Genomic DNA, 25,624 nt, shown 5'->3' on the forward strand with positions numbered 1-25,624 from the left:
ACACCATAGATCACAGAGTGAACAGCAGGACAGGATGAGACAGTGATTCTGCTCACACCATAGATCACAGGGTGAACAGCGGGACAGGATGAGACAGTGATTCTGCTCACACCATAGATCACAGAGTGAACAGCGGGACAGGATGAGACAGTGATTCTGCTCACACCATAGATCACAGGGTGAACAGCGGGACAGGATGAGACAGTGATTCTGCTCACACCATAGATCACAGGGTGAACAGCAGGACAGGATGAGACAGTGATTCTGCTCACACCATAGATCACAGAGTGAACAGCGGGACAGGATGAGACAGTGATTCTGCTCACACCATAGATCACAGAGTGAACAGCGGGACAGGATGAGACAGTGATTCTGCTCACACCATAGATCACAGAGTGAACAGCGGGACAGGATGAGACAGTGATTCTGCTCACACCATAGATCACAGGGTGAACAGCGGGACAGGATGAGACAGTGATTCTGCTCACACCATAGATCACAGAGTGAACAGCAGGACAGGATGAGTGAGTGGTAGTGGCTGGAAGGAAGCAGAAAGAAAGAAAAAAATATCAAAATTAGAGTACAAAAGGGATAAAGAAAGAAATTAAGAGAGAAAAAGGAAAGGACAGGTAGGTGAAGAAAGGAAAGAAGGAAAGGAAAGGAAAGGAAAGGAAGAATTAAAGGAAAAGAAAGGAAAGGAAGAATTAAAGGAAAAGAAAGGATAGGAAAGGAAAGGAAAGGGAGGAAAGAATTAAAGGAAAATAAAGGAAAGGAAAGGAGATTAGAGTACCCATGAGAGAAATGAACTGAAGTGAAAAGGTTACTGTACCCCTGGATGGAGGTTGGGTGGTGGAGCGTACTGTACACAAAGCACAATGGCAGGCTGAAAAGGAACTGTAAGCAGCCCTTAGAGGCAGCATGCTGTTGGAGAGGAGAATGAGAGACGCATGATGAAATGATAAGATGTGTGGTGGACCCAGTAGTACTGACAGAACATGGGTAGAGCATCCTGGACAGTAAAACGCATGAACCTCCTCCTACTGTATAGGTTGTTGGCTAGCATCAACATTAGTGTTTATTAAAATGTAGCACAGGCTACATTTTGTCTAAAAGTAATTGTCCAGTGAAAATCTCACTTTTAACAGTTCACATTCTGTTGACTCATACCCAAATAATGTTGTTGACTCATCCTACACTCGTATTTGTGGCCAAAGCATAAAATTCTATTTAAAAAATACATTTAAAAAACCACCTCAAACTTGTATCTCAAACAGACCTTTTATAAAATGCTTGCTATTTCCTGAGGAGGATGAGCTGGCCAATCAGTGGTTACTAGCGTTCATATTTTTTGGAACTGGTATACGCCTCCACCATTCAGGTTGTTGGGGTACGCCCACACCATTCCAACACAGAAACGCTGCTTTTTAACATACGCAATTATTTAACTCATATTGTAATTCATTATAGGTTATATTTCATAGAAATCTGGAAACACTGGACAGTTACTTTAACCCAGTATGTATTGTAGAGCAATGCTTTGGGTGGAATAGTCTGACTCTCCAATGACAGCCCATTGGAGTGCAGGCCAAGCTTACTGGTGATGCGTTGAGTGCCAATTGCTCTTGTTAAACAAAAGCCTATGGCAGCACGGCATTCAGAGAAAATGGATGATAAAGGATTAGCAATTCACACAGAACAACCCTAAGTTTTTGTATATAGAGATACACTGCGATATTCAACAACTTTAACCTACATTTTCATTATGTATGACAATAGCATCACCCAACAATATTCCCAACTATTCCTAACTGATCACCAAAACCAAAAACTGTAACAGTAGTTGGACCATGTAATGAAGAGGAAGAGACCTGGAGCTTCTTGAGCTGCTTGTTGACGCTAGTCAGGTCCTGACCCTGGTCCACGTAGCCCAGTTGTCCCTCCAGCTGGTGCAGCCGATGGTCCAGGCTGGTGTAGCTCTGCACCAGCAGGTCAGCCCGGTTGGCTTCAAACAGCTGGCGGGCCTTGGCCTGGGTGGTGCTCTCCAGGTCCTGCCAACACTCCCGGATCTCCCCCAGCTTACTCCGCACCACCGGGCCCAGCTCGGGCTTCTCCTGGATCAACTGCTGGCCCTCCTGGAGGATGGAGGGGGGGCAGGTGGAGGATAGGAAGAAGAGGTTGAGAGAGATGTAGGAATGTAGGATGGGGTTGAAGGTTAGGGTAATGGAGAGGGAGCATGAGGAGATGGGGGAAAGAGGTTAGAGTTATTAGACATTGATGAGTGGAAGTTATAATAACATGAAAATAAAGTCATATTTATATCACTTATGGAACATTGGTGTCATAAACAATCTACTGTCGTAAATATAGGATTTTATCCATTGAAATCATTCTGTAAATAGTTCCATCATAGGGAGAAACAATTTGTGACTACCACGTTGGCAGTTTACCATATGGGAACATACATTTAAGCACTTTGTTACACCTGCTGATGTAAATTTGAATGATACGGAGTTGGCTATGGTTTCTCTAGATCTTTAATCTGGTAGGTAAATAAAATGGGTTCTAAGCAACCACGTAAAATGACAAAGAAAATGCCTTCCATTGTTAGCTTGTAAGCATGAGTTGTGATTCAGTGGTACACCTTTACGAGGTTACAGCCTGGGCTCCAGACCAGCTGCTCCAGACGCTGGCCTATCAGTGCACATCAAATTGGGTTAGGAGGGCTTGCTTTGCCCTGGCAGCCCAGAAAACCCACTTCACCTTTAGAAGTCTGAGCTCACAGATAAAACACACTTCTCTTAACATCATTTCACTTCCTGATTGAATCATCTGGTATGGATCTCTCCTTTGTCTGTCTTCATCGGTTTGGAGGTTTCAGGTTTGACTCATTTCTTGTTGATTTCACTCATGACACACTCAGGTGTTTTCAGAATAGATCCCGAATTAAAAGCTCTCTGCATAGTCACGATTCTTTCCAGTAAGCCTAGCTTAATCGCATAACAACCGCAACCCCAGAGACTGAGGCAGCGAATGAGAGGAGAGCACACTGAGTTGCTGCCTGCCGTGACACACCATCACAGACTCAGAGAGGCAGACATACACTTGTCTCTCTCTCTCTCTCTCTCTCTCTGTGTCTCTCTCTCCTGTGCGGCTGAGTGCATGCAAGTGTTCCGAGCAACGGGGGTTGTAAACTACGCAATCATCTCACTTAATATTCGCCTCCATGGAGACACATCAGCCAGTGACGACCGGAGAGGAGATTTAACTTACCCATGATCTAACATCTCCCCCCCCCATTGTAATTCACTCTCTGTCAGAGGTGGGTTGTGTGTGGGGGAAAGAGGCTGGATCTGAGTGAGTCAGCACAGCAGAGCTCACAGATATTACGCTCAAGGACATGAAACAAGGCTGGCCTGCCTGAACTCACCATTTCCCCAAGGCACCATAAAGAGCCTATAGGGCCACATTCCCAAAAAATCTATTTGCATTTCAAGCCCCTGTAATGTAATTCACTCATTGGAGTTAAGTGTGCATTTCATGTGGAAGGATTGAAATGCTAGTTAGTTAATTCACTTTGTGATCAGTTAAAAACAGTCTCCTTCCTCTGAAACACAGTACTGCTTCTGCTTAAGGCTCAATATCTCTATTGTATACTCCAGTTGGGAGGACATTTGCTTTTCTGCTGTGCTTAACGGCTGCACCTCTTCCCTCTGATCCATCTCTGTCTTCTCATGATCTGCCCACACAAAGGATGTCCTCATTTGGAGAAGCACACCCCAGCTGCACTGTGAAGCGACACACTCTCAACAGGGCCAAAATATCTCAGCATGCATATGTTACTTTTCAGATCACCAGATGAGTGGGGCAGCAAGGGTATTCTACCCAACTCGTAGACTTTGTCAGTACAATGTTTAAAACAAGTTCATTAGTAACCAAAAGGACCAGGAAAATTTGAATTACCATAATGACCACAAAAATAACAGATGGCAATGAAAAACAGAATCATCACTATGTGATCATGTATGCAATATCAAACATCTGTTATTGAATGATAATTACATCAAGTGTGGCCATTGCGTTTGGCTGGTTGTGTCCATGGACGCTATTGTGTCAATATTACTCCATGTGTGAAGGCCTGGAGGCATACATCTGCCTGGGAGGACCAGACACAGTCACATGATTATGCTGGGGGTACCATGGCCATATGTGCCAGCAGGCATCAAGAGGAGTCAACATATGTCAATGAGTGATTTGAAGGAAATATCAAGCCTTGTGAAGATTGTCCTATGTCCTTCGTCACTTGATCTAAGGCCATGCCTTATAATGAAGCCAGACATTGTATATGAAACGGTTTATGGGAAGCACATTTATTAATAGAATATTCTATGTGTGGATAGTGATGTCCTTTTGATGGGTGATCACCTGGAGAAGTAAAGAAACACGTTAGAGATTCTGGTTCGCTCGCCGACAATTGGTTGAGGGCGCAAACCTGTTGTTGTGCGTCGCCCAGGCCAGTATATAACTCTTTGGCAATTTCGTGCATTCTGCCTAAGTGTGCACACATTGCCTTGTGCTCATGGAACGCGAGATGTGATTTATGATATCATCATCGTCCATAGGTTAATGGTGAGAAAGCTCACGGCTTGAATGCAATTTCGTCTGCTATTTCTGGAGAAGTGCAAATATGATCTGTAAAATGGTTTCCTGATGTTCATAAAACATTACATTTGCGAGCAGTATAACGTTGAGTGGACGTAACCACTCTCTTTATAATGGATCTTTATCCAGCTCAGTTTGGATGTGCGTAAAACCCTCCATAGTCTAAGTTGGCTTGAGTGTATTACACTTCCACAGGGAGAAACTGTATTTACAGATAGCCTATTTAAAAAAAGTTGTTGTTTCGTTTTATTCGAATTAGATCTTTTCAGGCCAGACTGCAATTTACAGTAGACCTAGCCCCTATATCAGTGCAAATGCTATAGCCTATAAAAAAATAAAATAAAGAAAACATTTTCAGTGAGAAGTAGGCATTGGTCTGAAGCCGAAAAAGAAATTAAATTCCCAATGTGTACTGCTCTACCAAGGTTTTCCAACACACAACTTTGACCTACAATAGTAGTTACATTGCTTTCAGAAAGTATTCATACCCCTTGACCTAGTCCACATTTTGTTGTGTTACAGCCTGAATTCAAAACGGATTAAATATATTATTTTCTCACCCCTTTCTCACCCCTCTACATGCAATAGCCCATAAAGTGAAAAAGAGTTTAAAACAAATTGGAGAAATATCTCATTAACATTAGTATTCACACCCCTGAGTCAAAACATATTAGAATCACCTTTGGCAACAATTACAGATGTGTCTTTTTTGGTAAATCTTTGCACACCTGGATTGTTCAATATTATTATTATTCTTTCTTAAATTTTTCAAGCTCAGTCAAGTTGGTTGTTGATCATTTCTAGATGGCAAGTCTTGCCATAGATTTCTATGCCAATTTAAGTCAAAACTGTAACTAGGCCACTCAGGAGCATTCAATGTCGTCTTGGTAAACAACTCCAGAGTATATTTGTGACTTGTTTCAGGAAACTAGGCGTATGTCGCGCGTCACTACTTCACAGGAGTGCCATTTGAATGTAAACCTTTTTTAATCAAAATGCATTTTTGGGCAGAAATGCCTTCTGGAACATGTGAACTTTAATGTGCCTTAATAACAAAGTTGTATGCCATCTGTAAATATGAATACAATTGTTATAATGATGAGCCTAGTTGGTTTAGCCACGGAATAAGAGGGCAACCTTCCCGCTAGCCATGATTGGCTGAGATAATGAGTGTGCAGGACATCCCGAGAGATGAGTTTGGATTGGTCTGCCATGTAGCACGTTTCTGTCTATAACATGAGCTGGTCAGTATGTGTAGGGAATCCTTAATAACGCAACTTTTTTTTAAGATATCACTTAGTAGAATTGCATAAGTGTTGCTCTCCACTTTCCAGAGGACCAAGTTTTAAAATCAGTGGAATTAGAGTATGATAGCTAAGGAGATGGAGAAAATGATGGCGTTTTATTGCAAACATGCAGACGGAGTCGAAAAGAGAACACACAGAAGGCTGTTCTATAAAACACCTGTCTCCAGATTACATCCATGTATACAGGTAAGATAGTCTAGCTAGTTACATTTTCGGTTATATTAAATGTTTCTAATTTTGTCAGAAAGTCATTTTCATTTCAAGTTAAAGTGTACTGTTAGATAGCTAGCTAGTTAACGTTACGTGTATGATCTGTTTAGTAATATTATTCACATCTCAGAGCCATTTGCATTGCTAGTTACAGTCTAATGTTAGCTAGCTAACATTGAACCTGGTTGGTTAGCTACCTGCAGATTCAGGTAGTAACATTATGAATTGTGATTATGGTTCATTGTTTAGCTAGCTAGCTACATGTCTAAACAAAAGATTCCACTATGCAAGTAACTATTTCAATAGAATTTGTATGATGTCACTGCGTCAACTGTTGATAGAGGTAGCTGGTAAATTCGCTCTGGCTATCTTCTCTAATTTCAGAGCACTCTCATCTGAGTGTGCTAGAGTGCAGAATAACTGACGAATTTATGAACGCTCAACACCCGTTGAATATGGCCGGTGTGAGTAAACGTTGGGAAAAAACGTAATTAAATTGTTGCCAGTTGCAGTCACCAACGCTCTGGATAACATAAAAACTGCCTAACCAGCTATGCTAGAGTGAGTAAAATGGTGAGCTGTTCTCTCATTTGTGTTTGGATGTAGCTAGCAAGCTAGCCAGCGTTAGTCAGTTAGATTGGATGCTTGACTGCTGCTGTTAGGACAGAACACTTGGATCAACACTACTCCTCGGCCAGAGCGTCAGTGTGCGCTCTGAACACGCAGAGAGTGAAACTCAGAATTTACGAATGGACAATCTGAAAACACTCTGAGTTTACGAACGCCCAGAGCACACTCTGGCATTCCAGATTAAATTTATGAACACACCCGTAGTATAAACCAGCCTTTAGTCTTGAAATCTTTGGTTGTTAGGTACATAGCTAAAGCTTAAGAGAGTGTGAACGATGCTGAATGGGTGTTGACAAAGAATAGCTCTCCAGTAGGTACCAAAACATTCAAGGGCCATTTTCTCAAAAGTGAAGTTACAAGTTTACTTTCAAAGCAGAATTACTTTTCCATTGTTCCTCAACTGTAGTGTATTATATACCATTTTCTCGCTCTGAGTTTCTACTTTCATCCAATGTAAAAAACACAATTTCAACTTTTGCTACATAAGACCGAATCCAGCCTGTCGGTCACATTTGGCCTTGTGTTTTAAGTTATTGTCCTATTGAAAGATGAATTTGTTTTCCAGTATCTGTTGGAAAGCAGACTGAACCAGGTTTTCCTCTAGGATTTTACCTGTGCTTAGCTCTATTAATTTTATTTTTATCCTAAAAACACTCCCAAGCATACCCATAACATGATGCAGCCACCACCATGCTTGAAAATATGAAGAGTGGTACTCAGTGATGTGTTGTATTTGCCACAAACATAAATCAAATGAAATTGTATTTGTCACATGCGCCGAATACAACCTTACCGTGAAATGCTTACTTACAAGCCCTTAACCAATCATGCAGTTAAAGAAATAGAGTTAAGAAAATATTTACTAAATAAACTAAAGTAAAAAAATCTAATCTAATCAAAAAGTAACACAAGAAAATTACATAACAATAACGAGATCAGGGGGTACCGGTACCGAGTCAATGTGTGGCGGTACAGGTTAGTCGAGGTAATTTGTAAAGTGACTATGCATAGATAATGAACAGCGATTGGGGGGAGGCGGGGGTCAATGTAAATAGCCCGGGTGGCCATTTTATTAGTTGTTGTTCAGCAGGCTTGGGGGTAGAAGCTGTTAAGGAGCCTTTTGGTCCTAGACTTGGCGCTCCTTTACCGCTTGCCGTGTGGTAGCAGAGAGAACAGTCTATGACTTGGGTGACTGGAGACTTTGGCAATGTTTTTGGCCTCCCTCTGACACTGCCTAGTATATACTGTAGGTCCTGGATGTCAGGAAGCTTGGTCACAGTGATGTACTGGGCCGTACACACTACCCTCCGTAGCGCCTTACGGTCAGATGTCGAGCAGTTGCCATACCAGGCGGTGATGCAACCGGTCAGGATGCTCTCGATGGTGCAGCTGTAGAACTTTGAGGATCTGGGGACCCATGCCAAAACATAACAGTTTGTATTCAGTACATAAAGTACATTTCTTTGCCACATTTTTTGCAGTTTTACTTGAATGCCTTATTGCAAACAGAATGCATGTTTGGAATATTTGTATTCTGTACAGGCTTCCTTCTTTTTACTCTGTTATTTGGGATAGTATTGTGGAGTAACTACAATGTTGTTGTTCTATCCTCAGTTTTTTCCTATCACATCCGTTAGACTGTTTTAAAGTCCCCATTGGCCTCATGGTGAAATCCCTGAGCAGTTTCCTTCCTCTCCGGCAACTGAGTTAGGAAGGAAGCCTGTATCTTTGTAGTGACTGGGTGCATTGATACACCATCCAAAGAATAATTCATAACTTCACCATGCTCAAAGGAATATTCAGTGCCTGCTTTTTACTCATCTACAAATAGGTGATCTTCTTTGCAAGGCATTGGAAAACCTCCCTGGTCTTTGTGGTTGAATCTGAGTTTGAAATACATTGCTCGACTGAGGGACCATACAGATAATTGTACAGTATGTGTGGGGTAAAGAGATGAGGTAGTAATTTAAAAATCATGTTAAACATTATTATTGCACAATCGTCCATGCAACTTATTATGTGACTTGATAAGCACATTTTTACTCCTGAACTTATTTAGGCGTATTTAGGGGTTAAATACTAATTGACTCAAGACATTTCAGCTTTTAATTTTTAATGAATGTGTAAAAGTGTCTAAAAACATAATTCCACTTTGACATTATGGGGTATTGTGTCTAGTGCCAGTGACACAAAATCTCATTTTAATCCACTTTAAATTCAGGCTGTAACACAACAAAATGTGGAAAAAGTAAAGGTGTGTGAATACTTTCTGAAGGCACTGTATGTTGGTCTATTGTACTTCCAATGATGTGTAGGCAGGTTACTTAGGATTCCAACCTTCTCAAACAGCCTAATTCATACTCTTAGAGGAGGTGGTCTCACAATAATGCAATGTCTGCGTTCTTTCACTCAGTACCGAGTGAATGTTTATTTCTCTAGCTTGTTTAAAAACAAAAGAGTCTAAAACAATTTAACTTTATCACATAGCTAACTAAGTTAGCAAGCATGGTGTTTTCATTTTGACTGCGCACAGGTCTCGCAAGCAAACAATGATCATTATGATGTTGTTATTTTACCTGGATGCTTCATGTGCAACCCACACCCGTGCTACTTTTTAGTTGTGGATGGCGACTTCAGGTTTTCGGGTCCACAGTGAAAATGAACTTGACACTTGCAAATGTGGATTATAATGACAAAAAGAAAATAAGGAATATAATTTGCTCTGGATCTTTTAACAGTCACGTCTGTTCTGGTGTGCACATGTATTAGAAATTAGCAGCGTGGCGGTTTTCCCAAGTTCAGTGTATCTAACTGGCTATAATAGCATCTAAGGATAATCAGTATGTCACGTCCTGACCAGTAAAGGGGTCATTTGTCATTGTAATATGGTCAGGGCGTGGCAGGGGGTGTTGTTTTTGTGTGTTTTGGGGTTGGTTTGTTTAGAGGGGATTTGTTCTAGTTTTAATTTTCTATGTGTGGCCGAGTATGGTTTCCAATCAGAGGCAGGTGTCTTTCGTTGTCTCTGATTGGAAGCCATACTTAGGCAGCCCTTTTTTCCTTTGGGTTTGTGGGTGGTTGTTTTCTGTATAGCCTGTGTGCCTTACGGAACTGTTTCGTTGTTTGTTTATTTTGTTTGAGTGTTCTCTCAAAATAAAGCAAGAAGATGAACACTATACCCACTGCGCCTTGGTCTGTCCCTTACGACGCATATGACACAGTAGCTTATTTGTTTGTGCTCTGGTTACACGCAACTGTCCAGGTCAGCAGTTTACTAATTTTACTACACCAGCAATAACATCTGCAAAATATGTGACTAATAAAATTGTATTTGATTTGGACTTCAGCCATATGAAAAACCTCCCATAGCACAATATACCTAGCTTGCTAGCTACCTTCCTTTTGCTTCTCATCCAACCTGGCGTTAGTTAGCTAGCTACAGCTGTTATCCTTATGCTAGCTAGCTGCTACTGTTGCGCAGCAAACGACTTGCACCCGGTTTTAGAACTCAGATTCAGCTGAAAAGATGTTAGCATTGTCAGAAATGCTACAAAAAGGTAGCACATCGTTGGATTATATTGGGCAGAAATGTGCACGTGAGAGCAGTAAATTGTGAATTGAATCAAAACTGTTGCACCTTAAAACGTATTCAGTCCAAATGGATCTAAGTCTAATGGTCACCTTATGGACTATGTAGCCTCGTTTTAATTTGATGTCTAGAATTTGAGCTAGGTTTGGGCAAAACATTGTCTGACAATCCTAATGCTTACGACCCTTTCAAAAATCCGGTATAGTGGTTCTCGGATCATGACGAGAGGTGGAGATAGTGTTGCGTACCTCCAATGAAGTTGATTTGCAAATTTTCATCAACATTGGTGTCATATTGGCATACACATGTTGGTTGGGAGATTTGAACATTGAGTTTCAACCAATGCATACTATAGTCGCACAACTATGTTTTACAATGTATTTCCATATTAAAGCAATGCAATTAGAATAATGTAGACTGCAAACATGTTAAAAATATTTAGCAAATATTGGGCAGGCTATTGAACTAGGCTATAACGGACTAACATTCGAATTGGAGTTGATGACAACGCTCTGATAGGCCATTGAGAGGCCAAGCTTCGACAAACTGTCAACTTTATCATTCATCAAAACCCAACCCTTTTGCGACACCGCCAGCTAATGCGCCCATAATTCTGGTTGTGAAAATGTGTGAAATATTTCTGACACACCCCAAACCTATAATGCTGCCACCAGCGCTAAGATTTACCATTACTTTAGGTTGTCAAAATAGTGCCCTTTATGTATTTTTCGATCATAAAGTATAAATACAATGTGAGCATGTTTGACAAATGATACGTTAAGGTTAATCTAAAGAAATGTAAATGATTACCTTGGTTTTTGTCATTGATTGAAGAGGGTTCTGTTCATTTCCTGGTCTGAGAATTGATGGGCAAATGGGCGTGTTCCAGTGCATGCTTAATGGTACAGTTAATGCAGTAGTAGCTTATCCCGGAGGGATTTACATGTTCATATCCCAGATTGAGTTTATGCTCTAAAGCATGGAATAGCACCTGTATTGAAGTGTGTGCTAGGAAAATATATATACACGTTTATTAACTGAACATGTTGATTGGTATTTCATGCCTTGTAATTGATAATTGACCGTGATGTCAATTGGGTTGTTCTCATCGGCCAAATGCATTATGGGAAGTGTTATTTTAACCCTGTAATTTCCTTGTTAGAGGGAGAGAAAGGGTAAAGTCGGGATGCTTCTGGGTTTTCAGGTATGATTGAAACCTGGGTTTTTCATTTGAGCTCAATTTGATTTAATTTATGTTCCTTGTGTTACAACGTCCAGTTAATTATTTGTGTATATGTTGTACAGTCGCTGGCTAAATCTTCACTTGCAAATAAAAAGCCTCAATCTGGCAAGAAAATCTGATCTGCATTACTGCCTCCTCACCATTAAAATAATGCCATTGGGTCAACTTTACAAGCCTACATGATATACTTGGCCGTCCATAATATTGTAGTTACAGTATCTTGTATTAATTAAGAAAAGCAAAAATGTTGCCAAGATATTGTGAAGAATCGGTGTTACAGCAATGTTCCACTACCGTTATGAGGACACTGTGATAGCTTGGTAATAGCAATGTCCCGACACTGTTGAACATGGAACTGTATGACATTATTGTCTGCCTCCCTCTACACCCCCCCCCTACCATGTGGTGTAGTCTAGGAAGCTCTGACTGTTCTCTCTCTCTGCTCACTCGCCCTCTCGGCTCACACGCCCCATATATTGCAGCGCCTGCAAAAACACAGGGGTCAAACTCGACTCCCAAAGGGGTTAAGAAAAGAGTGAGAGTGTGTGTGTAGGATACTAGTCGTGGGATGACAGGGACCTAACAGATGGAGTTGCAATTATAAAAGGCAGTGATGATGTTGTTGTTATGGCATCACTGTTAATGCAGTGTCAGGGTAGCTACTGATAATGCTGAATGCTTTTCATCATATATAACCCAGAACACACACACGCACGATCCACACACATACACTCTGAAACAAAAGAGAGAGAGAGTCACCTTTGTAACTTGTCCAGGAGGTCCCTATTATAATAATAATGGTGAGGGGCCCAGAGAATAGAAGGATGAGATTCACATACTTAATGTAGATATGAGGCCAATTAATTATCTGAAAAACGAGGGGAAAGGGAAGAGGAAATAAGAGCCCATTGGGCTTTGGGTAACAATAGCGTTGAGAGAAACAGTGGTAGGCCCAATTTATAACAACTTCTACACACTGCAGGGACAAGCACTAGATCCAATGATTACAATCCCGCCAGAAGCATCTTCAATTCTACACTTCCAAAATTAAGTTAGACACCCAAAGACACCGGTCGTTATCACATTGAACATTGTGTAACAAGATGTCTATCAACTACGTTGTATTGATTTTCAGGATATCAAGGTGGATGTGGTTATGGGTGTGACATTCCATTTAGAAACAAGAACTCTAGCTGTAGATGCCATCTACAGACCTAGCAACTAAGGGGTAGCCAGCTAGCCATCTCACCTGCATCAGATCCCTATAATTACAGTAGTGAGGGCATACATTTTCATTCTTTATCAGTGAAGTCATACATTTTCTGGTACTCTTCACACTAGCCCTTTAATACGTCACTTCCAGCTGGACAAATTACCTTCACACATGAGGTACGCCGGGAGGGGACAGGCAGTTGCCTGGCAACCACTGCAAGCGCGGCCACATATCCGTATCCGGCAAAGTTGCACCTTCAAATAGCTGTATAACTTCACTGCATGTGACGTCGGGGAGAAAATCCACCACGTAAAAATGTCAACCACCTTAGAATAGTGACATTTACAGGGTAAGAGGGTCACCTGCATCAGAAGGCTGGGAGGTTCAGTAACACCAGAGATTCTAGCTGCTATATAGTCTGAGACTTTATTTACTCAAAACCTTGGAGACAGTCCTAGACCCTTTCATATATAACCGATTTGCTTTGGGTAAAATGTTCGATAAAGAGCACAGCTCTTGAAAATCCAGGAGGGGGAAAATAATGTTTCCCAGGACTACCCTAACTCAAACCAATTGGGTTGTAACGCTAGCGCCGCCCCAACAGATTTATCACAGCTACAGCTTGCTGGGCCTGTCCCCTCAGGAGGTCTTTGGGTAGTCTTAACAGTGGCTATATGAAATAGAGTCTGCACCCACATAAGACCACCAACTTGCCCTTTACAGAGGGCTACGTTTGCCTACAGCGATCTCAGTGTTGCCGTTACAGAGGGAAATCTATAGGCAGGTCAGAGTGTATTAACACAGATGAGAAAATATATGAGACAGAGTACCAGCGAAAACAGACAGTATTATAAACTATTCTGATATGGTTTTATAGAAAAATGTCTGCTGTGCAAGTACAACAGAAAGATTACATCCATGAAAAACATCATGAATGCCAAATGCAAAACCTCTCCACTGTTATTCAATATTATGGTACAGAATACAGTATTAATATAAGCCATGCAGTGTAGATTTAAAAAATAAAAACATAGGAAAAAAGGCTACTCTTTCTAAAATACTGAGATCTTTCTAAGGCATATCTGATATTCATGTCTCAATCTGAGAACAAAACCATGGTCATTATCCTGAATCGTGAACAGAGATAAAACTCTATGTCTCAAGTTGATCTGTGTTTGAATTTGTCAAGCAAAGATATATTCATGAACCTCTGTGTTTCTAAAGATGTCTGGATTCCAAGCTAGATTTACCTAAGTATTCAGACCCTTTACTCAGTACTTTGTTGAAGCACCTTTGGCAGCGACTACAGCCTCGAGTCTTCTTGGGTATGATGCTACAAGCTTGGCACACCTGTATTTGGGGAGATTCTCCCATTCTTCTCTGCAGATCCTCTCAAGCTCTGTCAGGTTGGATGGGGAGCGTCACTGCATAGCAATTTTCAGGTCTCACCAGAGATGTTCGATCAGGTTCAAGTTCGGGCTCTGGCTGGGCCACTCATGGACATTGCCCTGAAGCCACTCCTGCGTTGTCTTGGCTGTGTGCTTACAGTCGTTATCCCTTTGGAAGGTGAACCTTCGCCCCAGTTTGAGGTCCTGAGCACTCTGGAGCAGGTTTTCATCAAGGATCTCTCTGTACTTTGCTCCGTTAATCTTTCCCTCAATCCTGACTAGTCTCCCAGTCCCTGCCGTTGAAAAACATCCCCACAGCATGATGTTGCCACCACCATGCTTCACTGTAGAGATGGTGCCAGGTTTCCTCCAGACGTGACGCTTGGCATTCAGGCCAAAGATTTCAATCTTGGTTTCATCAGATCAGAGAATCTTGTTTCTCATGGTCTGAGAGTCCTTTAGGTGCCTTTTGGCAAACTCCAAGTGGGCTGTCGTACCTTTTACTGAGGAGTGGCATCCATCTGGCCACTCTACCATAAAGGCCTGATTGGTGGAGTGCTGCAGAGATGGTTGTCCTTCTGGAAAGTTCCTCCATCTTCACAGAGGAACTCTGGAGCTCTGTCAGTGACCATCGGTTTCTTGGTCACCTCCCTGACCAAGGTCCTTCTCACCCCATTGCTCAGTTTGGCCGGGCGGCAGCTCTAGGAAGAGTCTTGGTGGTTCCAAAATTCTTCCATTTAAGAATGATGGAGGCCATTGTGTTATTGGGGACCTTCAATGTTGCAGGAATTTATTTGGTACCCTTCCCCAGATCTGTACCTCAAAAAAATCCTGTCTCAGAGCTCTACGGACAATTCCTTCGACCTCATGGTTGGATTTTGCTCTGACATGCACTGTCAACTGTGGGACCTTATGTAGACATATGTGCCTTTCAAATCATGTCCAATCAATTGAATTTACCACATGTGGACTCCAATCAAGTTGTAGAACCATCTCAAGGATGATCAATGGAAACAGGATGCACCTGAGCTCAATTTCGAGTCCTATAGAAAAAGGTCTGAATACTCAAATTTGCAAAAATGTAAAAACAAAACTGTTTTCGCTTTGTCATGTGTGTAGATTGACTTTAAAAAATCCCTTTTAAAATAAGGCTGTAATGTAACAAAATGTGGAAAAAGTCAAGGGCTCTGAAAACTTTCCGAATGTACTGTAAATATATTTTCAATCATTTTCAGATTTTACAGATCAGGCAACCCCCATACTCTCTCACACAAACACACAGAGCAGGTCACCAGTTGGCACGGCTTCAGATGAGACACACACACACACAGTACGGCTGTGCTACGGTGCGTTTAGGGTGTCTGTCGCAACATGTTTATTTTGTTTTCCCACCAACGTTATGCCAGGGGCTCTGGGGAAGAAAACTGTGTTTCTGTTTGGGTACACAGCATCACTGGGAGACATGTGGCTAATCTTACTGTACCTATAAATACTTTACTGTAAGATGAGCTATATGCAGATAACAGGCTTCCAATTATTCTCCTGAGCTTATCGGCATGCACATGGGCGTGCCTCCAAGCAATCGTTCCCTTGTACAGTAGCTGCAGTAAGCACTTTCCAATACCACTCCAGTATCTATCTACGCAGATGACCTGAATTTTAATCTATAATGGATCGTACCCCTTAGACTCAGCCCGGATGACGCCACTGCATTACACTTCTGTATGTACTTAGGCATAAATGGCCTCCGCGTTCCCAAATCCATTTGCACAGTGTACACATACTGACAGTGTTCAGTGAAAACGCTCGCTTTTCCACTCAACTTCATGTGCACCTAGATATAACAGGGTATAATGAGCCACATTCGAGCCAGTGGGTGTATTTGTGTTACTTTCCTAAAGCAATTATCCCACTGATGTTACAGTTTGTATCAATCTGATAGGGCAGGCAGGGCCCATAGATATGATGTGATGATGTGACCAGTGGAGATTTCAGGCAAAGCTGTTCGTGGTGAGCTCATAGGCACATCAGGGCATCTCTGGTTTCATCAGAGCTCTTAGAGACTATTCCCTGACATTCAACCATCAGCTCTCAGTGCCTGTGATTGTGCTTGTATTCAACTAACGGTAAACGAAATGACAATTCTCGTCCAGTTTATGCGTGCTTTCTGTGTCGCACTCCAAACATGCTTAGAAATCAGGAATAGCTAAATAAATCACATAAGAACATCTAAAATCATTACGAATCACAAATATTGCAGATACTATTGTCAGTTGATTATATACAGTATATATGCTGGTCTGATCACATTGTAACAAGGAACTTTGTATTTTTAACCTACAAACAAAACAAATGACATAGTAAAGAATGAGTTGACACCAACTTGCCCTCCCCATCCCCAACCACACACCCAAAACTCTGCCACCACCAACAGAGCAGTTAGCTCAGTCTACCCTTCCCCATTCCTGAGCATCAGCCCATGGTAGATACCCACCCCCAGCCTCTGTGTAGAGCCCCAGCGGTACTGTACTCACCCTCTCGATCTTCTCCAGCCACTCCTTGTTCTGGGCCAGCTCGGCCATGAAAGCCTGGTGCTTCAGCCACTTCTTGTGCAGCTTCTGCGTCTCATCGCGGGACGTGTCACGAGCCATGAGCATCTTCTCTGCCACCCAGTCTCCAAGCTGAGGGACAAGAGACAGAGCTGTGAGTACAGGATGATCATGCCACTCAATGCATTTGTACTGTCATCTAGGTGGACAATGTAGGCTACTAACAGATGTATGCAGAGTAGCATAGATGCCCACATACATGGAGACACACACACTCACACACACACACACACACACACACACAATACCTGTACAAGCACACACAGAGACCTATTCAGGCTGAACATATGACCATAGTCATGTGAAAACCTAAAAGATAAATGCAAACAAAAATGAACACCCATGGAAATAATAGAAAAGCAATCATCCAAAACACATGAACACAGAGACCCACACACACACACACACACAAGGTCAAGCACATGCATATTAAGCACATATGGCAGACACATGAATGCAGACACACATGTTGTACACACAAGCATACACATGGTAACAGGAATTCATTCACATGTACACAGAACACACACAAGCACACGTCAAGACAAGCACATAATCCATTGGCACATTAGGTATAAAAGCAAGCTGACCATTACATTTAGGGCCAAACATACAAAATGACTTGCAAATATCCCGGCCCATTCAACATCATCAGTACAAGCAATATCTCTATCGCCTGCCTGCCACCCACATATTTCCACCCCCATCCACTGAATTAGTCTCTCTCGTCCTCGACTGCTAGCCCCCTGAGATTTAACGGGAAATCGGTTCCATTTACCGGCAGGCAGCATTTAACGGGAACGACTCATAGGGTTGTGATGGGCGGCGGTACGTATCCACATCCTCAATCTGCCCGTCCAGGTAGGGAATAAGCACAAATCCCCACAGTCAAAGAGAGATGCTGTAGGAATCAAAACAAACAAGCAGCAAGGCAAAGCTGCTCCTCCCCCAAAACCCCCCAGATAAGATGACGTTGAGGCTGCACTAGCCTCTCTGCTGCTGCGTTGCCGTGGCGCGTTGCCGTGGCGCGTTGCTGTGGCTGGTGTGTTCAATCCAGAGAGAGGGAGATAGACGAGAAGGAGGCGGACCACTGACAAGTGAGAGAGAATGAGAAATGGAGAAATGAAAAATCTCCCCAAAACAATAAAATGGCAGGCTCCAGGAGCAGGTTTGCCCCTCCCCATGAACCCTATCCTCTCCCCCTCATTCAGCCCCCACCTACAGAGAGCTGGGCTGGGATTTGGAGGCATCCGTGATAGCCTGGAGGCTCAGTGGTTGTGGTTAGTGATGCTGTGAGGTGAGGGAGGGAGGGAGGAAGGAGGGATGAGATGCGGGAGGAGGGGGCCGGGGTTTGATAGTGTCGAGGGGGGGGATTCTGCTCCTCTGGCTCCTCCAAAGAAATCCAGACACAAAATCCAGACACCTCACGACTCCTATATCACATTCGTATTGTCTTTCTTCTCCACCCCCAACCCCCAACCATTTTCCTTTTGCCTGGCTCGCTCTCTCTCGGTTTGTCCCTCTGCTGCAGTCCTTGTCTCTTCCAGCTGCACGCGGCTGTATTCCGGGCTGTAACAAGCCCCGGTATCTCCGACCCTGCTGCTACTGCAGTGGCTGAGCAGTGCGAGGTGATCGAAAGCTTGCACTGGATCGAGCCATAGAGGGAGAGCCAGCGAGAGAGAGAGAGAGAGAGAGAGAGAGAGGGGTGGGGCGAGCAGCAGAGAGAGAGAGAGAGAGAGAGAGCGAGAGAGAAAGATCCTACGCTGTTGTGAGGCGTCACCAGGGAGAATGCTCTGCACTTGAAATTACATCACTGAGTGTGTGGGGGTGATAGATTTACCGTTCTGCTTTCATTTAAAGGGTCCATGGCATATTCCTCTCCGACGGCCCGCTATTCTCCTCAACCTCTTAGCATCCTACTCTCTGGAGGCGGGGACCACCCCTGGATGATGCCCTCCTGACCAGAGAGGTCAGTGGGGTCACAGGCAGATTAGCCCCCCCTGGGACTGGGGACTGGGAGGCAGCAGCTGATGGGAAATATAAAAATGGCGCTAATCAAATGGACTCCAGTGTATCACTGCTATTAGAGATGATGAGCCTCTGCCTCCAGTCCACAGTCAGGTCAGATCAATGTGATGTGCCACTAGAGATCCTGGGTTCGAGTCCAGGCTCTGTCGCAGCCGGCCGCGACCGGGAGACCCATGGGGCGGCGCACAATTGGCCCAGCGCCGTCCGGGTTAAGCGAGCATTGTGTCAAGAAGCAGTGCGGCTTGGCTGGGTTGTGTTTCGGAGGACGCACAGCTCTCGACATTCGCCTCTCCCGAGTCCGTACGGGAGCTGCAGCGATGGGACAAGACTGTAACTACTACCAATTGGATACCACAAAATTGGGGATAAAAATATATATAAAAAAAAAAAATGGATCATGGTAACAACCAACCACTGGACGTGAATCACCCTTTATTTCTCAAGCCAGTACGGCTGGATCATAAGCGTGAAAGTCAAGAACACACTTCTGACTTGGTTCTGCACGTTCTTACAAACTGTCGCAGTGTGTGTCATTCTCATACAGTAGGCCACACACTGGAAGGGAAGCCTTCTACCACAGATACACACTCCCTATACCCTGAATTAATGATATAGGGAGGTGGTGGTGAATTATTCAACGCAGGGCACGCAGAGAAAAAGTTGCAGAAACTGAATAAAAGCTCTGCGCTAGATAGGGTAGCTCTGGGGCACCCTATGAAACCCTTTGAACAGGTGATATGTCCAGGTTCGGCACTGGACACTGAATATGGCTCTTCTGACCCATAGGCACACAGCACAGCTTAAACATGGCAGTCAAAGTCATGTCAATCATAGCAAAGCATCATCTTCCTTTACAACCAAATGACAAATATCCACTGACTATCAATTAGGTCCGCCTCTCTGAAGGGGGTTTGCCAGAAGTTGACTGTCCAGTCAGAAAGATCCAGCAGGTCAACAACAACAACGAATCACATCAAAACCTCAGAAGAGTCAAGTTCGTCTGTCACTCACATCCCCAAGTTAAGCATCTAACACAAATCATTCAACTTACATCGACGAAGACAACATGTTGTCAGCCCTGATATAAAGATTGAGGAAGGGACAGACCCCACCACAGGTCTGTCAGGTATCATTCAGTTTCAGCTAAGCAGAGTTTTAGTATATCACTGAAGGGTCCAGCAACACGATATCTGTCTGGAGGTTTGAGCCTGACCCCCTGTGGTCCCAAGTAAAGCCATGTACAGCACAGCTCCGAACACAAGCCCTTTTTTTTTTTAACCCCTACAACCTCCCATCGGTTATTCCATTGATATGCCAGCGTTGGTTGTGACATTTTCTCATGTTGTGTCCTACCTCGTGGCAGTCCTGTAGTAATCTCTGGAGCCCCCACTGGCCGTTGAGCCTCTCCAGCCATTGTTGGGCCAGCTCCCGGTTCTGGTTGCCTCTGTGGAGGAGAGAAACAGAGCCATTCATTCACACAGCGCATCACATCACTCTACTGCTATCTGCATCTGTAACTCAATGTATGAGGTCGATGGCTTTGGTGCAGCACACACCGAACAACAGTGAGTCCATTGTAAAGACGAGAGTCGGCCAATGGTCTCATCTAAATATCTCCCTAACATGTGGTCGCCCCATGCTATGGTCGGGGTGGAGAATTGAATAATGGTTAACTAGGCCCCTCCTTGCCTCACCCATCAGTATGAATGTCATGCTCTGCTGTCAAGGCAGGTGTTAACAAGGGGAGTTTCTTTTCAGTTGCTTACGCTTTGTCTCCTCTGTGTGTACCATTGTGTTTGTGAAGCCCACCTGCTACCAAGACCACGTCATTATCACCACAGTAATTCACTCGTATTTCAAGGATGAACAACATTTTATATTTCAATATCCATAGTGTATTCATATGGTGTTGTGCCTCTGCTAAGTGACAAGTGACACATCTACCTATACCTCATGCATTTCAGACTTGACCACAGCACCTGTATAAATAAGGACCGGTGAATATTCAGTCATTTATGGGTCGAACTAGCCTCGCGGTTCATTTTCATGCCTCTGTGCTCTTCTATACATAGCCAGAGATGTTTAAGAAAGATTGTAAAACGGCTTTGATATACATTCGCATGGTCAGAGCAGGACAATCCGACGTCGCCACCAACCTGTTAGCAAGGGTGTCCACACGCTCCTTGATGCGGTCCGAGTAGATGTTGCTCTGGCTTATGAGGCTCTCTCCGGCCTCGATGACAGCCTTGATGCGATGCAGGTTGAGCTCCATGGTGGTGGTAAAGTCCTTGTGCTTCTTGATGGCAGCCTCCACCGTCTCCACCGTGGTGGGGAGCTCAACGTGAGCCAAGGCTGACTCCTGGAGGGGGACAGGGAGAATGGACAGAGTCAGAACCACACATCAGTGAAGGGTTTATAAATGTACAAGAGATTAGAGGGAATAGAAGGAAAACAGAGAGAAAATGGGAATATTACTGTAATAAGCTCGTGTGTAGTATGTGCCCACAGACATGGGTATCATCTCATGGCATTTTATCAATAACTACATTAGCATGTTTAGTACATGCAAGAGGTGCAGATTCTATTCTGCTGAATGATAAATATGCTGATCTCTAAGTACTATAATGAGATCAGGTTTCAGTCATTATTGGCAAGGAACACTACAATGTTTTCCTGATCAATGGATGTCTGAATTGTGACTGCTGAATTGTTGCGTTCATCACAACTACACGTAAAGCGATGCGATAGTGTAAGGACATTCCTGTATGTACGGTCAGATACACGCTACAAGGGTTGAGAGAAACATGGGTGAAAGACCAAAAACAAGTCATTGCACCCTGTTTGACAATTATTCAAAAGGAAATCCTTTGGCCTCTGTGCCTAAGGGAGAACTGGGTCTCTGGTAAAGGTATGTCAGCCAACCTGAACAGATATGCTCCGACACACGAACAGAGCAGTCAGGGGAAACGCATGCCTTCTGACATTTCAACTGGGATGGAACACTGTTCTGCACGCAAAGACCCTGCAATGGAGTGCACTCTATGAAGTGGTGTGCATATTCCAGCAGGCATAGCCTATAGACCATTATACTGTACATACTCGCACACATGGCACAATAAAGGACGATATACTGTGCATGAATATAACTGCAAAACAAACATTTTTTAAATGAACTATATGTTGACATTTTAACCTTATTGTCATGTTTACTCGCGCTCCAGTGCTCGACATCACCGGTTTACTAACCAGCGGTCCTGGCAACCCATCATGTCTCACACCTGGCAACCCTCATGACTCACACCTGGCAACCCTCATGACTCACACCTGGCAACCCTCATGACGCACACCTGGCAACCCTCATGACGCACACCTGGCAACCCTCATGACGCACACCTGGCAACCCTCATGACGCACACCTGGCAACCTTCATGACGCACACCTGCACCTCATCATGAGGCACACCTGGACTTCATCACTACCCTGATTACTTCCCCTTTATCTAGCAGTCCCTTGCATCACTCTTCGGGCAGTATTGGTTCAGTTTTCATGTCCAGACCCGTCTCTTGGTTTGTAACTCGCCATGTTCGTTGTTATGAAACTCACCATCTGCACCTGCTTACTGACTCCCTGCGTCTACGTTACACTTATGCATTGTACTGTGTAAACACCCACATACAGACACTCAAGCCTGTGAGCCCTAGTACCCACAGTGAAGACCAAATTGCCAAAGCATTGCCTCCATCACAATAGTGTGCAAGCAGATAGTTACTAGTTTTGCTGCAGGTCTGCAATGTTGCAGGTGTACGATTGGTCGTTGGTCGTGCTCTCATATCAAATAGCACATCTTGCTGGGATTTCCTGCTATAGAGCCACCTATGAATTCTCCATCTAGGCTAGGAATCACAGGCCTCTGCTGTGCTGTGCTGTGTGTAACTGTAAAAGCAACCCTCTGATCATTTCCACAATGCCCTTTACACATCCTTTTTGGTTCCAGGTAGAACCCTTTTGGGTTCCATGTAGAACCCTCTGTGTAAAGGGTTCTCCATGGAACTCAAAAGGGTTCTACCTAGAACCAAAAACTATTCTTCAAAGGGTTCTCCTATGGGGACAGCGAAGAACCCATTTAGGTTCTAAATAGCACCTTGTTTTCTAAGAGTGCAGGCCTGGGGTTTTCCCTGGCAGCATAGCAGGTATAGAACGTTGGCCACTCACTGTAATAGCACTGATCCTCACTGTACTGGCACTGACCCTCACTGTAATAGTACTAACCCTCACTGTAATAGCACTGACCCTCACTGTAATAGTACTGACCCTCACTGTAATAGCACTGACCCTCACTGTAATAGCACTGACCCTCACTGTAATAGCACTGACCCTCACTGTAATAGCACTGACCCTCACTGTAATAGCACTGTGCTTCCACAGCATCCATATCTAGTACAGTCAGAAGTGATATTGTACCGTCTTTAGCTATTCATGTTTAATAAGAATTACTGACTAATAACACAGATTAGCTAATGATGATTTGGGATTAATTGACTCAGTAGGCCTAACTACTAGACATTGCTAATAGATATATTGGTGTTGGGATGTCCAACAAGAGGTTAACTGACCTGGTTGTTGAGGAAGGCCTCGGCCTGCTTGACGTCCCTCAGGAAGAGGTGGAAGATGTGCGCCTGCACCAGCACCTCCCTCCGGCTCTCCCACATCTCCAGCAGCTTGTTCCAGCCCACATCCAGCTTCTGGAGCCACTGCTGCAGCGCAGCGTATGGCAGCGGCGCCTCCTCAGCCTCCAGCAGCTCGTTGACCGCCTGCAGCCGCTCGTAGTCCTCCTCGTACCTCCCGATCTCCTCCTTCAGCGCCGCGTGGCGGTTGATCAGCCTCTCGGCCTCCTCCAGCGCGTTGGGCAGCTCGTCGCTAGCTGCCGCCGTCTGCGTCTGCACCAGCCACGTCAGGAAGGAGTCCAGGTCCTGGATGAACTGCTGCAGCCGCCCCGCCACCATCAGAGAGTCCTCGCAGCCCTGCAGCGTGCGCTTCAGCTCCTCCCACTCCACACTGATGCCCTCAAAGGGCTCCAGGACCTCCATGGCCCTGGCCGGGTGCGAGATGGCCAGCTCCTCTGCCTCCTGCTGCAGGTGAAGCAGCTTGGGCTCCAGCACGGCCAGGGCCCCCTCCATGGTGGAGAGTCGGCGCTGCAGGGCCAGCACCCCGCCCAGGTCACTGCCCACGTACTGAGTGGCGTCGATGGCCTTGCGCTTCTCCTGGATCTGGGACTTGATCTCAGCACACTCCAGCAGGTAGTTCTGGAGACGGAGGACAGAGTCCAGGTGGTCCTTTTTCTGCTCCACCATCTCCACGATGCGGTTCCATCTAGAGGGGACAGACAGGGGCACAGGAGTGGATGGGGGTTCAGACAGAGGCACAGGGGAGGGGAGGGTGGGTCAGACAGGGGCCCAGGGGTGGGGACGGGGGATTCGGGGGGGTAACAGGAAGGGGCACAGTGGTGGGGAGAGGGGGGACAGACAGGGGCACAGGGGTGGGGATGGGGTCAGGGTTAGTCTGCATCCGTTTGAAGCTTATAATTCACATATAATTCAGTCAGTATACTAAAACATACACTAAGTATTAAATATTGTTACAATTTTCATTTAGCCCAAGAGGATGTAATCAATAGTGCAATTGATCAAAGGCATTAATGAGGGACATTGGTATTGTTTGTTAGTTGTCATTTGCATCTCAAAGGCTTTTGTCTTTTTCTTCACACAGGCTGTTAATATGGTCCCCATGCAAAAGAACAGGCATGAATTACAGCCATTTAGCGAAGCATATCCGACATGACGTCATGCCAGTACCCTATAGCCAGAGGCTTCAAAGGGTATCAATATCATGAAGCACCATTGGCCAGATATGGTCAAAACATTAACCTGTTTAGGATAGGGGGCAGTATTTTCACGGCCGGATAAAAAACGTACCCGATTTAATCTGGTTATTACTCCTGCCCAGAAACTAGAATATGCATATAATTATTTGATTTGGATAGAAAACACCCTAATGTTTCTAAAACTGTTTGAATGGTGTCTGTGAGTATAACAGAACTCATATGGCAGGCCAAAACCTGAGAAGATTCTATATGGGAAGTGCCCTGTCTGACCATTTCTTGGCCTTCTGTAGCCTCTTTATCGAAAATAGAGGATCTCTGCTGTAACGTGACATTTTCTAAGGCGCCAGAACGGGGAATGATAACTCTGCAGTCCCTGGGCGAAAAACAGTAGGGCTTTTGGAAAGTGGTCGTTCTGAGAACAATGACACTGGCGCGCGCGTGCATGTGAAGACTCCATTTTCTATTTTCAGTGTTTGAACGAAAACAACGTCTCCCGGGTTGGAATATTATCGCTATTTTACGAGAAAAATTGAATAAAAATTGATTTTAAACAGCGTTTGACATGCTTCGAAGTACGGTAATGGAATATTTTGACATTTTTTGTCACGATACGCACCGGCGCATCACCCTTCGGATAGTGTCTTGAACGCAAGAACAAAACGCAGCTATTTGGATATAACTATGGATTATTTGGAACCAAAATAACATTGGGTGTTGAAGTAGAAGTCCTGGGAGTGCATTCTGACGAAGAACAGCAAAGGTAATCCAATTTTTCTTATAGTAAATCTGAGTTTGGTGAGTGCCAAACTTGGTGGATGTCAAAATAGCTAGCCATGATGGCCGGGCTATCTACTCAGAATATTGCAAAAT

The 25,624-nt window shown here is 44.1% G+C and overlaps 1 protein-coding gene across 6 annotated transcripts in view; it reads right to left on the bottom strand.

The window, feature by feature from the left end:
* Positions 1-25,624, bottom strand: part of LOC106580737 (spectrin beta chain, non-erythrocytic 4) — a 65,011-nt gene that overhangs the window by 13,960 nt on the left and 25,427 nt on the right. For 5 of the 6 annotated variants that reach the window (XM_014162093.2, XM_045703574.1, XM_045703573.1 and 2 more), the window contains exons 16-20: positions 23,487-24,243; positions 21,030-21,232; positions 20,227-20,317; positions 16,771-16,917; positions 1,869-2,132 (exon numbers count right to left, since the gene is read on the bottom strand). In XM_014162093.2, coding sequence (XP_014017568.2) covers positions 1,869-2,132; positions 16,771-16,917; positions 20,227-20,317; positions 21,030-21,232; positions 23,487-24,243 — 1,462 coding nt within the window. Of the gene's footprint in view, positions 1-1,868; positions 2,133-16,770; positions 16,918-17,623; positions 18,149-20,226; positions 20,318-21,029; positions 21,233-23,486; positions 24,244-25,624 lie in introns of those variants that run through there. The other variant, XM_014162095.2, reaches the window with a different exon arrangement.

Source organism: Salmo salar, chromosome ssa20, assembly GCF_905237065.1.
Source record: "Salmo salar chromosome ssa20, Ssal_v3.1, whole genome shotgun sequence".
Taxonomy (NCBI): Eukaryota; Metazoa; Chordata; class Actinopteri; order Salmoniformes; family Salmonidae; genus Salmo; species Salmo salar.